The 17,892-nt window shown below is 38.3% G+C and overlaps 1 protein-coding gene across 1 annotated transcript in view; it reads right to left on the bottom strand.

Annotated features, from left to right (window-relative positions):
- LOC126184487 (uncharacterized) overlaps positions 1-17,892 on the bottom strand; it is a 514,130-nt gene that overhangs the window by 206,033 nt on the left and 290,205 nt on the right. Inside the window, exon 12 of the mRNA XM_049926880.1 lies at positions 10,327-10,425. Within this exon, the coding sequence (XP_049782837.1) occupies positions 10,327-10,425 (99 nt within the window). The remainder of the gene's footprint in view (positions 1-10,326; positions 10,426-17,892) is intronic.

Here is a 17,892-nt window from a genome sequence, read left to right as displayed (position 1 = left end):
GTACAAAGGAACATTGCATCATAATTCAGAGTAACACAGGCCCTGCAATACCGCATTTATCTGCTGATACTAGATAAGTGATTTCCAAGCAAAAAGTCTTCCCTGTACACGAATATACATAATGGTAAGGGGACTGCTTGCGATAAGTGGGAAACCTCAGTTCGAGTCACAGTTTAGCACAAATTTTCATTATTGTCATTCCATTGTATTGGTGATGGTTGTCCATATTTGCAACTGGGAATACATTTCATGAAGAACTTTCATTACCACATTTATTTACATTTCATATTCAATTGTTTGCTTTTCTCGAGATTTAGTCAGACAAAAGGTCTGACAACTGGAATATGGCTATCCATTTTGGAAACTAAGTATACTCAAACCTAAGTACACTGCTAGTCATTGCTATTACAACACCAAAAAAGGACACCAAATAATGAAAGTTTACTTATTGTGCATTGACAGTATAATAGGGAGACTGTACCATTGACTCTGTCAATGACTTAGTGATATAAATTATGCAAAATTTAGTAACAGAGATGATACCTCTGGCAGCATGAATGGCTCCAACCCAGTGGGATATTAAATCAAACTGAACTTGGATGACAGATGTGGGTACATCACTCCATGCTGCTTCAATTCTGTGGCAGAATTCATCAGTAGTTGTGGCAAGTAAGTGGCAGCGTGTCAGTCTCTCAGAAACACATTAGCAGTTGTTTTCAGTGGGTGAGAGATCTGGAGAACATGCCCAGGGTAACAGACAAACATCTTTTGTATTGAGTTAGGTCAGGATAGCACAGATAACATGCAGTCTTATGTTATTCTGTTGAAAGATAATGTCACAGATCTCAAAGACAGGGCACAGCCACCAGTCTTGGCATTTCAGAAATGTAATGGCCACTGTCCAAACTACAGACTATGCAAATCTGAGGTGCTCATGTTGTGTAACCAACAGCACTCTGTACTGTCACACCAGATGCTGGGCCTGTATGATGATGACAAATGAAATCTGGAAATATTTGTTCTCCTCAGAGGTTCCAAAAACAGATATATCCTTTGTAGCTGTCCACACAACTGGGACTCAACTGAAAAGATGACATTGTGCCACTCCTGTGTCCCATGTTGTCACTGCGTGCACCAATGTCAGCATGCTTCTCTCTGCTGCTATGTCAAAAGAAGCTGAAAAAACATATTTGTATGATAGTTGTGAGTTCCCAACTAAAGTGAGCAGCAATTTGTGAGAAAATAAGCCACAATCTTGGTAGGCTGTGATCTAGTCACTGTTGAATTCGGACGTGAGCTCGTGTGCTGGTAGAGGCTTCTCCTTCATACATAAGTCATAACATAATCTTCTCATACTCAACCAACATTCAAAAGTGATTTCCAAATGAGTGATCCACTTTATAATCTTTTTTTTGTGTGTGTGTACAGAATGGAAAAAGCATTATTCCAGCTTATTTTGTGTGGTTGTCCTGAAATGCTGATCACTTATGTATCTAAGTTTTTAGTACAGTTTGTGCTATTCTGATGTTTCTTGCATGTTGCCTTCATGGTTTCACAATTTTAGAGGCTAGTAGTGTTCTTCTGATGTGTTTCCTCAAGTAGGTGATGACATGTAAGGTCACTTTGAGAATACAAGTCACAAACTGAGAAATGTATGATTTGAATTTAGTTTTTAAACCTAATTTGAAGGGCACCAGATTATGTTTATTTGTAGTGACTAAAATAAACACTAAATTAATGAACTGAATTTTTCAGATTAAAAAATAAGGTATGATTATGGCTTGCTAATGTCTGGAATCTCCAATATCATGTAATAGGTTTTGTAGTTTGTCAGACAGACACATTATTAGCAAGGCCACTCAGTTTAAAATGTCCAAAACTATATAGCCCATAATTATTACATCCCACACTTAATAAATAAATTTTAATGTTTACTTATCATGCATTACAAATTTTGAAAACTTTGAACATGCTAAATTGTTGCTACATTCTACTGTTTTTCATGCAGTTTATCTACAGTGTCAGCTTATTATGACAAGAAAGAAGTAACATGCCCATGTGTAGATATGAGTCTTTTGTGATGTTCAAGGATAAATCATTGTTATGTTGTTACTCCCAGAGAAATAGGAGTTATTGAGCATACACATTTCCTATTGAAGATACGTTTCAAACTCTAATAAGAAAAACAGTTTAAATCAGACTCCCTACTTACATAAAAAACATGAGCTCTCAAAACTAAATAAAACATTACAGTATGCACAAACAAAAATTTCACTCATAAATAGCAACCACATCTCCAGCCACACTGCACCTCTGCCCCCCCCCCTTTCCAATTCCATGTTAAATGGCTGTGATCATATGATAATTAGGTAATACAGATCGATTTTGAAAGAAACAATAACTTTTTAATAAAAAAATGTTCTGTTTTATAATTATGTAAGTAAACTCAAGCAACACCAATCTACTTTTAGAGTTTGAAAACTTGGAAACAGCTGTTATAGCTTATGTGGGTGTGAAAACATTTTAGTGGGTGGAAAGCCTTATAGGTATCTCAGTGGCAGTAAGATCTGTTTTAGGTGTCTTGTTGCATCAATTTCATCCTCAGTTCAATTATCATGTGGGGTGGTGGTGGCTTCCCTGTTTTATAAGATTCCTTGTTGCGTTCTGATAGTTGAGAACACCCTTTGACTAGAATTTAACCTTTTTACTGTGTCTCGAATGTAAAATAATCTTTACAAACAACATAAGTCAATTTAGCTCTTTGCTTGAAACATTTGTGATACATTCTGTTCAGTTACTTGTGAACCAAAGTACTACAAATTACTACCCCCATTTCCATAGAATTGAGTAATATATGTTGCCCCATAGAGAGCCAACACACTAAAATGACTGTGTACATTTTGGTGTTAAGGTATACTGGCATCTGTTTGTCGCACAACATTCCTGAGAGCTGTCCTTATGGGGATCTGGCTTCACTGATTCTAGCCTATTCATCACTACTGATGTTACTATCACTATGTAAGTACAGGCCAAGGCATTGAAATATGGCCACATTGTGTAAGTATGTCTACAGCTTTTGGGCATTACAAGAGTAGCACTCATTTTTTCTAATATTCAGTTGTAATTCAAATTAACTGAGGTGGTAATATTATGCCTGGATTTGTCATTGTCATTCCTGTCTTTTAAAGATATATATCATACCATCGTCATATAGAGCAAGTTCCAAGGTTTGTTGTGCTGCAGGTCTTGTATGGTGATGTCCATGACCAAGATGAACAACAGTTGTGGCAGTGCTGACTCTTTGTGTGCCCAGCTGTCAGTGTAAAACTATTTGATAAGCCCACAAGGTGATACATAGAGCTTTAGACATTTCTGTACAGCCTACTGACCCCATCAGTGAGACGATGTGACATACTGTAGTCATGTACATTGAGCTTGTCTCAGGTGGAGCACTATCAAAAACCTTCTCCAGATTTATGAAAGCAGTGTGCAATGTTGTTACTTTCAATGTTTTTCAATGAGTTCATGAGCAATAAAGGAAGCAACAGTCATGTCACATCACTTAATGAAACCTAACTAGAGATGCTTAAATTTGTCAAGAAATTAGCTTATGTATGGCTGATGTTTGTTATCACACTGAAGAACTCAGTAAAAATATCACTTTGTAACAGGGTCTGATTAATTAAAAAAATTGTAGAGTATATGATCTCAAACAGGTACCTTCAAGATCTTCATGCTGTCTATTGATCTAATAAATTATAAACCACTGATTGGATGCAAGTGGTCCTTTAATTAGTGTCCTTTCTGTGCTTGGAAGTAGATGGAGTTCAGTAGTAAAAATCTGATTAGAATTACCTTCTCAGCTATTTAAGATTGCAAATTTACTGCAGAGTTTTCTGTCATCCATATTGTTACTTCATATGTAATGTTTGATGTTTTGGTCTATGCTCATCCAGTCAATTTTATGCACCTTCCCACTTCTTAAGGGCTTCCTTTTTCTCTAGTTCTTTTATCTGCATATGTTCCATCCACAGCCATATCTATTTCTCACTAGAGCAGTGGTCTTATGTCATGGTATGTACAATTTTCCACACTGTGGTGGCAATAGTCTTTATGCATTAACCAAGTAAACTGACTTGAGATGGTATCAAGAGGTAGAAATACAACTTGACTGTACAGTGCTGCTTTCTGGTCTCTCAGCCACCATCCAGTTTTCTTTGAAACTGTAATGCATCTGGTTTGTTCATATTATTTTGTCTTAAGATCCTTTATGAGTGGCTTCTGTTGTGGAGCAAGGTCATTAAATGGAATAACATTTGTTTCAGATTCTCTAGGAAAATAATATTTCTTCAGAAGGATAAAATCTATCTTACTGAATGTCCACTGCTGTTGTAGGTGATGAGGTGCTTGCAGATTATAGGATCATTTGTTCCTGCAAAACAGATAGTTTAAATATCTGAAGGAAAATATCACAAGCATTTTCATAAGTATTCTTTCTAGACTGAATTCAGCATTCAACATCCTAGCTCATATCCCCAAACCTGAAATATCTGTAAGTAAAAGAGTATAATCATCTTTCTGACACATTAATGCAATAATTAACTTCAACTGAAAGATACACATCTGAAGGAGGCTGTTTTTCACAACAGAATATGAAAGGCACTAGATTATTGTATAATCTTTCAAGACTTACATTTTAAATGCATCTAAAAATTGTCGTTACTAGTATCCCTAGCAAATTGAAAGGAGGGAAAGAGGGTCACTTGCCCCTTCTGGAATCTGGGTACAGGCTTTTTAATCATTACAATATTCTCTCAAATATCTAGTAATTGTTGTCTGAAACTCTACTAAACTACGGATTTGACATTGCTGTCCATGACAGAAAATACTGCAGCTTTATCATTCACTATATATCTTGGCTTTTACTAGCTATCAGTATGTTCACAGGAAACTATGCTGATTCCTTGCTGTGGCTGAAGTTTTGGCAGTGTTCTGCAATCAATCTGAATGCAGACCTTTGTAGAACATTGCCAAGACAGTGATTTAAATCTCTTTTGGTTGCATCCTTATTCAGTCCTTACTGAGTAGCAGAAAGGAGCTAGTACAAAAGCCTGGCACACAGATTCTCTTGCCAATTCCCAAAACATCATAAGCATGGCAGCTCTATATGTGACACTCTTCCTTCCCCAATTCTCAGAAGGATGCCCCTTCCCCTTGCTCCACAATGGAATCACAGCAGTAGTCTTCTAATTGTCGGTTCAGTTTCACACACCAGAGCTTTGCAGTGCACTCAGAAGAATGCAGTCACATTATACTATAAATTTATATATCTATACTTAAACTCAAATACATCAGAGGAGAAAAAAGTATAAAATTTCAAGGACAAAAAGATGTCCTCCCCAAGAATGGAACCTTCTCAAAATATTAGGTACAACATAGCACCACATGCAGTCACATAGCTGCAAACTATGCATTCCAGTCGGCTTGGTTGCACAATAATGTGACAAACCAGAGAGACAAGGATTATTTTGGTTTAGTTTTAGGCTGCTACAAGTTGATTCTGATGGCCAATTTGAGGATGATTTTCAGAGGATCCCACATTTGTATTGTCGAATACTGTCACCAGGCTAAACTTTAGCTAACACCCAGAAAAAAAATTGTAGCTTTCTGTCAGTTATGCTAGTCACAATAAAAATTATACAGCATGAAAATTACACCACACCATAAATACATTAACAGGATCAGATGTGAAGTTTTATAAGCAACCAAATGGCATCAAAGTTCAATACCTTTTTTTTTTTTTCAACCTAACATTATGAGAACATGAATAATTTTTTTGTGAATATTTTCTAGCTATACCCTGGATATAACTATGTGATATGAGGATGTAATTTTAATCACTAAATCAAAACACTGGCATAAGTATTAAAATTAATAACATAATAACACAATAAGATGTACTTTACATATATTATTGAAATATGCTTACTTTTTAGGTACAAAGTGACCTGCCTTAAAAGTACCAAGTAGATAACTATCAGTCTTTTGTGACAGTGTAAGTTTTGTGCATTTCTTTTCAAATTTAGTTTTTGGGGCATGTCATGTTTTCAGACTCATGAATCGATTATAGCAAAATTGGAAATTTGCCTCCTCTTGGAAAAATTCTGGGAGGCACTAATATTATCATCCAAACAAGTTTTATTGAAACTAGGCTATATCTCAATGAATATAAATTTAAGGATTTTAAAGGCACAGGTAGTTCTAGTTTTTAAGAAATATTGGAAGACAGATATGTAACTCTGCAAGCTGAGGCAAGAGGACTCAATGCCATAAAAAGAACACTTGCTGCAATATGCTGGCACAATATTATGCCACAGCACCAGCTGATTGCTGCCACCCACATCTCAATCAATGCTAGTTACTGAAACCAAGGAAACTTCAGCACATGGCGTACATGACATTTGTGGCGGTAACATCACAACAAATCTGCTCTGGCACATACAGACACTGAATGCCTGGTCAGATAGGTCACAGAATTGGTGAGTCATTAAGTCGGTGTCCATCAAAATGTTGACTTCTGCCCTGTGGTTGCTACCACTTCACCACCATCATAACTGGACCACCTACCAGGGGTCCACCTACAGCACTGCTGGGCAAAGGGTTGAACTGAGGCCCTCCTAGCAATTGGCCAGTGCCGTATGGTGCCAGCCAAATGCCAGGCTGTGGTTCATTCCCCAGGCATCTATGTTCCCATTACACCTCACAGGTGGGCCAGACTTCCAGCCCATCCCACACTTGGCCTGACTATGTCAGTCTGCTGCATTAGCTCCTGACGTAGCTCGGCCACAGGGCAGGAACATTTACCACATAAGATCGTGCCACATCTAAGCAGACTGGGTGTAGCAGCTGCAAGTGTCTTCACAACTGTGCTTTGCCACTGAGGTCTGTGGGTCAATGCCTGAACTCTGCCACCTGCCAGATGAAAATGTGAGCTGTTGTGAAATAACAAAGAGATTCTGCGGTTATTGAGCTGGTTTTGACTCAACTTGACTCACCAACCTCCAGTCAAACATATCTACAACTCTACAGATGCATGAAACAGCAATGGTACATCACTGAAATAATTTGTTGAAGAACTATAGAATATGTGCTATGATCATACCTGATGACTTATTTGAAGACCAAATTGAAGAGAGGAAGTGGGCAATTTTCAAAGCGACAAATCTCACATTTGTCAGGAGAATCAAAGAACAATGTCTCTCTTTTTGTTCATAACTTATTTATATACATGAAACTGAGAATGTATTCTGATACAATGGAATTATGTTGGCAGCTCATCACTGCAAAAAGTAATGAGATGAATTAGAAAATAAATAGTTTATTAAGGAAAACTATGTACCATACCAGGAAACTGACTGGTTTTGAGTGCCAGTAAGCAAGTTCTTATTTCCTACTGCCATTAATGTGGAGGCACATGTTTTATTTATGATAACGCAAGTACGGGTATACAGCAGTAACAATTTAGTCAAGAAAAATCATGTCTCATTTCTTTTACATTCTTACAAGTGTATTACAAAATTAAATTCATAAAAGATATTGCTCTGTATCAATTCTGTTTTGTGCATAACTCCATTGGGACCAGATGCTGCAAAGTTTATGCAAAATGCCCTGTGCTGCTGAGGAAGAAATGACAGCATTGTCAACAGATGATTGTTTTGCAACTCATAAAAATGGGTGGTCTTCAGTTGAAGTATGGCATGTCTTACATATGCTATGGTCTTTCTTCTTTTGAATACACTGATATTCTTCTATTCTTCTGTTTTTGAGTAAGAATGTTTAATAGATAATTGAGATGGATGAGTATGAGGCACTTATATAATACTGCTTATGGAGATCTTACATGCCTGCATTGACAACAATATTTCAGCAGCATCTCTAAAATGAAAAAAGTCAGTTACATGGATTGGAATTACATTGAATGGGCTAATAGTTTTAGCTGACTCAACAATCAGGTGTAAATCTTGTGGAACAATGACTCTGGCACATGGCACTTGGATCTTCTGGGGGTAGCATGCTTGGCACAAAGACCATGCACCTTCTAGAATCTTTGAAACATTTTCTTCAAGGTTTGACAATTGGAACAAGTTTAGAGATTTGCAATACAGTACCAAGAACACAATAACATTGAAAACATATTTTTGAAAAAATAACAGTTACAACGTTTTCCATTTCCATTGTTCAGTTAAGTTCTTTAAGGGTCAACAGGGATTTCACAGGTGTTGGTTAAGTGCAACTTAAGTAATTCTGTTTATTTACCAGCTGCAGAAGACTACAGATAGTAGGGCCCAAGAAGACTTTGTGGTTTTTAACATCTGGAAAGCCTTCTACACAGCTCAGGAAAACATTGATCATCTGGAAGCCTCCTCATATTTCATAACAATTTTCGCCATTTATATACAAGAAGTAAGCCAATGAAAACTGTAAATGTGTAATATAAAAGTATAAATGGTGTAAGTAGTTTTTAATAATGTTTTTAACAGTTCTTAGTAGATGGCAGAATCAAACAATTAAAAAACAATGACACATAGAAGAGGAAAGTATTGCTGCCCTACAAGGAATTTGCACCATGGATGAGCAGGATTCTATTACTCAGTTTCTACAAAGTGAATGTGTAAAATATATCTACACCTATGTCTACATCTACAGTTGTACTCTACAAGCCACTGTGAAATGCATGGCAGAAGGTATGTTCCACTGTACTAGTTATTAAGGCTTTTTCTCATTCCATTCACTTAAGGAGTGTGGGGAGAAAGCTTATTTAAATGCGCCTGTGTGTGCCGTAATTAATCTAAATTTGTCCCCATTATCCCTAGGGGAGCAATATGTAGGGGGTTGTAGTATATTCCTTGAGTCATCATGTAAAGCCAGTTCTTGAAACTTCGTCAGTATACTTTCTTGGGATAGTTTCTGTCTACCTTATGCAGTCTACCACCATTTCAGTTGTTTCTTCACCTCTGTGACCCTCTCCAGTTGTAACATATTCCTAGAGTTATAATTTCCATTCAGTCCTTGGAGCTTTTTAAGTAGACTTTCTCAGAACAGTATCCATCTAGCTTCAAGAGTTTATCAGTTCAGTTCTTTCAACATTTCTGTGACACTGTCCCATCAGTCATACAAACCTGTGTCCATTCGTGCTGCCCTTCTCTGTTTGTGTTCCATATCCCCAGCTAGTGATGTTTGGTATGGGTCGCACACACTTGGGCAATATTGTAAGATGAAGCACATGAGTAATTTGCAAGCAATCTGTTTTATTGACTGATTGCATATCCCTAGTATCCTACCAATAAATCAAAGTCTGCTACCTCCTTTACCCATGGTTAAGCCTATGTGACTGTCCCATTTCACATCCCTACACAATGCTATACCCAGGTATTTGTATGAGTTTACCAATTCCAGCTGTAACTCACTGATATATTCCTAGGATACTACTTTTTCTGTCTCAGGAGCAGCTCTATGAATGGAGATGAAAGTTCACAATTGGTGAAATGAAGGTCACTAACATTCCTTGGTTTCCTGTTCCTATCATTCTCAGTTTTCTAGAAGTCATTTTCACTTGCAATCAAATCAAAATGTTGTGGATTACTATGCGTACTTGTTCTGCTACATCATAACAGTGTACAGTCCCATACAGTTCATGCAACAATTGTGAAAATCACAGATCTGGCATTTGAATATATTTCACATTTGTCAAATTTCATTTTGAAAACAGGTACACAAGGAAATGCATGAGTGGTTGCGCAGACTCCCAAATGAAGTGTTTGTTTAAATAAGCTAATAACTATAATCAGTCAAACATACATTGACTGTAGTGGAGATTATATTGCAAAGTGGCACAACTGTGTGTTGTGTGTGCCCAATAAGTAATATTTAAAAATATTTGCAAGTTTTATTTGACTCCCCATCAATAGTTAACATTATATCACAGTTCCTTGGATGGGGAAATTTTATTTGTGTTCTTTGTTTCCTATATCTTAAACAACAATTCTTTGCAGATTTGATTTAAACCACACTTTCAATGCAGCCTCTCGTATATTTGTCCCAAAGAGTTCTGTACCAAATGTAGATTGGCATCCACTACTATGACTACAATTCAACTACTAATCGTAAGCATCTAGCTTCAACTAGAAGTCCCTTGTTTATGAAGCCACTACAACATGCCGCTACAGTAGACAGAGGAGTGCAGCACTGTTTTCTACAGGTGTTCTGCATGCCGATATTTGGGACTGAGCTTACTCGGCGTGGAGTCGGTTCGGCCAAACAGTGTACCTGGTGGGTTTCCATGGCCGGAACTGCCTCCTGTCTGGCACACGCGTTCAAAGTAGTCTGTTCCTGGACGGCTCATCAATGCCTCGCTGCCTGCTGAAGCTGCAAAACAAAGTAATAGTGACCTACATAGATGTACAAGTTACTTGATACAGCTTTGAAGTTGATTTCTAAAATATTGCACTACCTATCCACAAGGACAGCTTCATAAATAAGAAAAATTTGTAGCATAAAGTAGGATATGTAACTGACTCTTATTAGTTTTTGGTAAGCATGATATTTCTGTCACTTTCCTTAAAAGTTTCTAGTTCAACATGCAGTTGTCTGTATGCAGTTATATGAAGTGGTCAATATGATGCTTGTCTTAGAAGATAGAGGGGGAGTGGGAAGAACCTAGTTTCTTGGCATTATACATTTTCATAAGAAGGGTTGAACAGCTGCAAAGATCAACACCAAGTTGGATGAAACTCCCTGGAAGTTTAAAACTGTGTGCTAATCCGAGACTCTAACTTGGGACTTTTGCCTTTCGTGGACAGGTGCCCTACCAACTGAGTTCCCTAAGCACAACTCAAGACTTGACCTCATGGCTTTACTTCCACTCATACCTCATCTCTTGCCTTCCAAACCTCCAAAAAGGCTGAGGTTGAGTCTTGGTCCAGCACACAGTTTTAATGTGCCACGAAGTTTCACATCAATACACATTCTGCAGCAAAGTGAAAACATAACTCACCATATTGGATATTAATGTGAACTCTGTACTGCCATTGACACTTTATGAATGCCACTTGAGGAGTTAAAACACATTAACTAGATAAAAGAATAAGTATGCTCCTGTGTTGGCACTATAACACAAGAAGCTATAGAAAAGCTTCATGATATAATAACAGAAAATTGCACAATAAAAGAGTGTTAGATAATTGATACTGAATTTATCACAACTGAATAGGCCAAATAGGTATGTTACACACAGCCTGAAAAACTAGACATGAAATGGCTCTCTCTCTCTCTCTCTCTCTGTGTGTGAGTGTGTGTGTGTGTCTGCGTGTGTGTGTGTGTGTGTGTGTGTGTGTGTGTGTGTGTGTGTGTGTCTGTGCTATGGAACTGGTTTTTCACTAAAAATTGATATGGATGAACATTTCAACGCAGACTATAGGAATCTTTAGGCAAAAAATCTGCAGATCACTTTGTAGACATTCCTGACTATGGATAAAACTTGGGTTGGTCATCAAACAACTAAATCCAGAGACCAATTAGCAACTAAAATAATGGATTAAGATCATTGATAACATACTAGAGATTACAAAGGCCAGGAAAGGTATGGTCATTGCTTTTTTGAGGATTATCTGATAGGAGAAAATATAAAAATGCAGTAAATGAAGCAGGCAAAAAGGAACACAAACGTCTCAAAAATGAGATCAACAGGAAATGCAAAATGGCTAAGCAGGGATGGATTGAGGACAAATGTAAGGATTTAGAGGTGCATATCACTAGGGATAAGATAGATACTGCCTACAGGAAAATTAAAGAGACCTTTGGAGAAGAGAGAACCACTTTCATGAATATCAAGAGCTCAGATGGAAACCCAGTTATAAGCAAAGAAGGGAAAGCAGAAAGGTGGAAGGAGTATATAGAGGGTCTGTACAAGGGCGATGTACTTGAGGACAATATTATGGAAATACTGGTGTAACAGGGTGATGCGAAATGAAGGAATGTGATGGTATGCAACCGAATGCAAAACAGTCTGTTGTGGAGCTTATCATGAGACTGGCTATCATTTAAGGCATAGCTGCAAGTAATGTGATAATATGTTTTATAGGCTCAGAAAAAAACAAACATCCAAAGACTGAATTTGTCCAGTGGTTAAAGGAGGTATGAATTGCGATGTCATACACTTTTCAGGAGGGATAGTTTGCTCTAAAGGAGTATGATTTTTATATGCAGGCCAGGAATCAAGCAAAAGCAAGTTATTTCGACCAGCTATTGGCCAAATGCAGTGCTCATACCATAGTTGTAGTTCTCTTACATCCATTTTCCCACTCTTGCTTGCTGTGATGTCAATATTTCCTACTGCCCTTGCAAGATAATGCACATGAGAATGGATCACAGTGGGCAGAGCACCTCCAACTTCTTGCAGCACAATAAATAACTTTTCAGCTAATTTACCATCCAGATTAACAGTCAGCATAATTATATACAAATGCATTAAGGCATTGTTGTTGATTGATCCAGATACAACTCTCTTGGTACCTCTAATTTCCAGGATTCCTTTCATGTGTATTTCCTCTTCAAATCCAAATTGGTCATAGATGAAAAGAAATTTCTTACTGAACAATGAGATAAGTTTGTTTATTTCATCAATGAATTTTCAGGCCGATTTTGCAGTTTGCTGTGCATGTCAAGTTGACATTTTGTTTGAAATTTCACTATCTCACACCATCCAATTCTGTAGCACTGTTCGATGTTATGCAATCACCAATTGCTTCCCTTTAAATAATTTTAACCTATCCTGTAAATTGTATTGAGGATCCCTGAAATGTGCAAACACATTTTTGTAACAAGAACATCTTGTTCTCCCTTAAATATCCATAGTTTTTCTTTTGCACTACATGGTCATATTACTTATGAGTTATTCAAAATCTGTTCATAATTTTTTTTTTACTATGCTGTGGATGGTCTTCCATGTATGTAATTCTGTTTAGTACCCGATCCTTGGACAATGACTGTCCTTTACTACCTTTCACTGGAGACACGATTTGTGTCTCCCTGTCTGATAAGGATCTACATCTACATCTACATATATACTCTGCTAGCCACCAAGCAGTGTATGGCGGAGGGCACAATTCGTGCCAAAGTCATATTTCCCCCCTTTTGTTCCACTCGCGGATCGCGCGAGGGAAAAACGACTGTCTGAACGCCTCAGTGCAAGCTCTTATTTCCATTATCTTTGAATGGTGATCATTGTGAAATTTGAAAGTTGGTGGTAATAATATATGCTCTACATCCTGCATCGCTTCAGGATTCTACCAATAAACCGCAATCTAGAGTTCGCCTTACCCATTACCTGTGTAATCTGATCATTCCATTTAAGATCATTTCGAATAGTCACACCCAGATACTTGACGGACGTTACCGCTTACAAAGACTGGGCATTTATTTTGTACTCATACATTAATGGGGATTTTCGCCTTGTTATACACAGTACGTTACACTTACTAATATTGAGAGATAACTGCCAGTCATTACACCACACATTTATTTTCTGCAAATCCTCATTGCTTTGTTCACAACTTTTGTGTGATACTACTTTCCTGTAGACTACAGCATCATTGGCAAACAGTCTAAGACCGCTGTCAATACCATCAACCAGATTGTTTATGTAAATTGTAAAAAGCAGAGGACCTATTACACTGCCCTGGGGCACACCTGAAGTTACACTTGTTTCTGTCGAAGTCACCCTGTTCAGGACAACACACTGCTCCCTGTCTGTTAGAAAACTTTCTATCCAACTGCATATGTCATTGGATAGACCATAAGCGCGCATTGTTTGTAGCAAGCAACAGTGTGGAACTGAGTCGAACGCCTTTCAAAAGTCGAGAAATATGGCATCAACCTGGGAGCCGGTATCTAGAGCCTGTTGTATATCACGCTGTTTCCTAAAACCATGCTGGTTTCTACAGATGAGCTTCTCAGAGTCTAGAAAGGTCATTATGTCTGAACAAAAAATATGTTCCATAATTCTACAACTAATCGATGACAGTGAAATTGGCTGGTAATTGTGTGCGTCCGATTTTCTACCCTTTTTATAGATTGCTATGAACTAGGCCTTCTTCCAGTCCTGTGGAACTTTCCACTGTTCCAATGCTCTCTGATGGATAAGAATGGTGCTGTATTTGTAGCATAGTCAACATAAAATCTTACAGGGATATCATTTGGGTCAGATGCCTTCCTGGTGTGTAAGGATCTTAACTGTTTTACAATACCAGATACACTAAACACTATGTCAGCCATCCTTTTGTTTGTTTGATAATTGAAAGAGGGAATGGTGCTGCAGTCCTCTACCGTAAACGACTTTTTGAAAGCTAGGTTTAGAATTTCAGCTTTCTGTTTATCATCATCAGTTACATTATCCATACTGGATGATGAACTAGATGGCTAAACCCCTGTTTCAATATAACCTTCACTTTTTAAGCATGTATTGTCATCATTGTGCAGCGGTGTACTGTAGGTCTCTAGAAGAGCGTAGCATTCCAAAGGATTGGAAAAGGGCACAGGTCATCCCCGTTTTCAAGAAGGGACGTTGAACAGATGTGCAGAACTATAGACCTATATCTCTAACGTCGATCAGTTGTAGAATTTTGGAACACGTATTGTGTTCGAGTATAATGACTTTTCTGGAGACTAGAAATCTACTCTGTAGGAATCAGCATGGGTTTCGAAAAAGACGGTCATGTGAAACCCAGTTCGCGCTATTCGTCCACGAGACTCAGAGGGCCATAGACACGGGTTCACAGGTAGATGCCATGTTTCTTGACTTTCGCAAGGCATTCGATACAGTTCCCCACAGTCATTTAATGAACAAAGTAAGAGCATATGGACTATCAGACCAATTGTGTGATTGGATTGAGGAGTTCCTAGATAACAGGACGCAGCATGTCATTCTCAATGGAGAGAAGTCTTCCGAAGTAAGAGTGATTTCAGGTGTGCCGCAGGGGAGTGTCATAGGACTGTTGCTATTCACAATATACATAAATGACCTGGTGGATGACATCGGAAGTTCACTGAGGCTTTTTGCAGATGATGCTGTGGTGTATCGAGAGGTTGTAACAATGGAAAATTGTACTGAAATGCAGGAGGATCTGCAGTGAATTGACGCATGGTGCAGGGAATGGCAATTGAATCTCAATATAGACAAGTGTAATGTGCTGCGAATACACAGAAAGATAGATCCTTTATCATTTAGCTACAAAATAGCAGGTCAGCAACTGGAAGCAGTTAATACCATAAATTATCTGGGAGTACGCATTAGGAGTGATTTAAAATGGAATGATCATATAATGTTGATCATCGGTAAAGCAGATGCCAGACTGAGATTCATTGGAAGAATCCTAAGGAAATGCAATCCGGAAACAAAGGAAGTAGGTTACAGTACGCTTGTTCGCCCACTGCTTGAATACTGCTCAGCAGTGTGGGATCCGTACCAGATAGGGTTGATAGAAGATATAGAAAAGATCCAACGGAGAGCAGCGTGCTTCGTTACAGGATCATTTAGTAATCGTGAAAGTGTTACGGAGATGATAGATAAACTCCAGTGGAAGACTCTGCAGGAGAGACGCTCAGTAGCTCGGTACGGGCTTTTGTCAAAGTTTCGAGAACATACCTTCACCGAAGAGTCAAGCAGTATATTGCTCCCTCCTACGTATATCTCGCGAAGAGACCATGAGGATAAAATCAGAGAGATTAGAGCCCACACAGAGGCATACCGACAATCCTTCTTTCCACGAACAATACGAGACTGGAATAGAAGGGAGAACCGATAGAGGTACTCAGGGTACCCTCCGCCACACACCGTCAGGTGGCTTGCGGAGTATGGATGTAGATGTAGATGTAGATTGTACTCCTCATGTACATTGCACAGTCAAGTGTATATGATACCACACATTCCACTGACTCATCTTGCGGAAATTCTAATATTTCATCTGCCTCTTCTTTCACACTCTGAAAATATTTGGGTTCCTTTCTGACAAAATGTCAACTCTTGCAACTGTTATTGTAGATATAATGCAATGTTTGCTTTGTTTATCATTGCCATTACTCTGATTTGTATCAACACCACTAGCACTGTAGCACTGTTGTGAGTTACTCATCAACTAAGCAGTTCAACTACGCTCTGTAGCATCTTGCTGTGCTCACCATTGGATACCTCCAGTCCCACAAAGGTGACAAATTGCAATAAAAAGATGTAGCACAAATGAATTATTTTCATTTTTGATAATCCCACTAAAAAAGGACAATTGAGAACATAATAAATTTCTCTATTATGATCTTGGATGTGGTACGCCATTTTTTTTCCCTTCATACAAATTTATTAATATATGCGGGTACATTGGTAATTTGGTAATCATAATTCACAAACAAAATCTATATCACCTAGACTTCAATACAGGGAAAAGATCAACAAGATATTGTTAGATTACTACTCCTTAGGATTCTTAGCCAAAAATGTAGTAATCACACTAGGTTTTCTTTTCTAAAGATCTTTCCAAATGGTTTCCACCTCCCTTTCTTTCACTCTTTATTTATTTTCATGATTTGTGAACCCTGAAGCATACCCTGGCCTAATTTTGCTTCCTTTAAGAGATTTTTTTAAAATGCTTTCTTCAGTTTAACTGAAGCTTGAGAGAGAAGTTCTTCTCATTCTTCTTTGGATAGTATGATGTTCTTTTTTTCTATTCTTTCACAGCATCCACTTCATAGTCAATTGATTTATTGATGTTGCTTATTTTTTAAATATTCTCTGCAAGACACCTTGGTTTTGTTCCTCATCTTACTTTTCTTCCAATTCAAGTTTTCTTTCCCTTTCACATTCTTCCTTATAAGCAGTATAATTTGTGTGTGTGTTTGCTGTCCATACCTAATGAGCTGCAAGTCAATGGATGCAGAAAGAAACTGGGGCTATTGCCTCAAAACATCCCTCACAGTCAAAACACTGTTTAAAAGCCTATCAGTCATTGCTGCCTGTTTTATCGCAATGTGTGCTTCAAAATGGAATATCCCATGGGATAGTGTAAGAGGATCCTCAAGAAGTTTTGAACCATTTGGGTACTTTAACTTTATGGATAATGACTTTCCTTACAAGATGTGCTACTATAAGTAACTGTCAACATCTTTGTTGTCTAAAGCTGGGTCACCTACACTGAAGAGCCAAAGAAGCTGGCACACCTGCCTAATATTGTGTAGGGCCACTGTGAGCACACAGAAGTGCCACAACATGACATGGCATGGACTCAAATAATGTCTGAAGTAGTGTTCGAGGGAAGTGACACCATGAATCCTGCAGGGCTGTCCATAAATCCATAAGAGTACGATGGAGTTGTGATCTCTTCTGAACAGAATGTTGCAAGACATCCTACATATGCTCAATAATGTCCATGTCTGGGGAGTCTGGTGGTCAGTGAAAGTGTTTAAACTCAGAAGAGTGTTCCTGGAGTAGCAATTATGGATGTGTGGGCTACTGCATTAGCCTACTGGCATTGCCCAAGTCCATCGGAATGCACAATGGACATAAATTGACGCAAGAGATCAGAGAGGATGCTTTTGTATGTGTCAACTGTCAGAGTTGTATCTAGATGTATTAAGGGTCCCATATCACTGCAGCTGCACATGCCCCACACCATTACAGAGCGTCTACCAGCTCAAACAGTCCCCTGTTGACATGGAGGGTCCATGGATTCATGAGGTTGTCTCCATATCCATACATGACCATCCACTCAATACAAGTTGAAATGAGACTTGTCCATCCAGGCAACATGTTTTCAGTCATCAACAGTCCAATGTCAGCGCTGACTGGCC

Source organism: Schistocerca cancellata, chromosome 4, assembly GCF_023864275.1.
Source record: "Schistocerca cancellata isolate TAMUIC-IGC-003103 chromosome 4, iqSchCanc2.1, whole genome shotgun sequence".
NCBI lineage: Eukaryota > Metazoa > Arthropoda > Insecta > Orthoptera > Acrididae > Schistocerca > Schistocerca cancellata.
The sequence above is the reverse complement of the archived record's forward strand: the minus strand, read 5'-3'. Positions and strand labels throughout refer to the sequence as shown.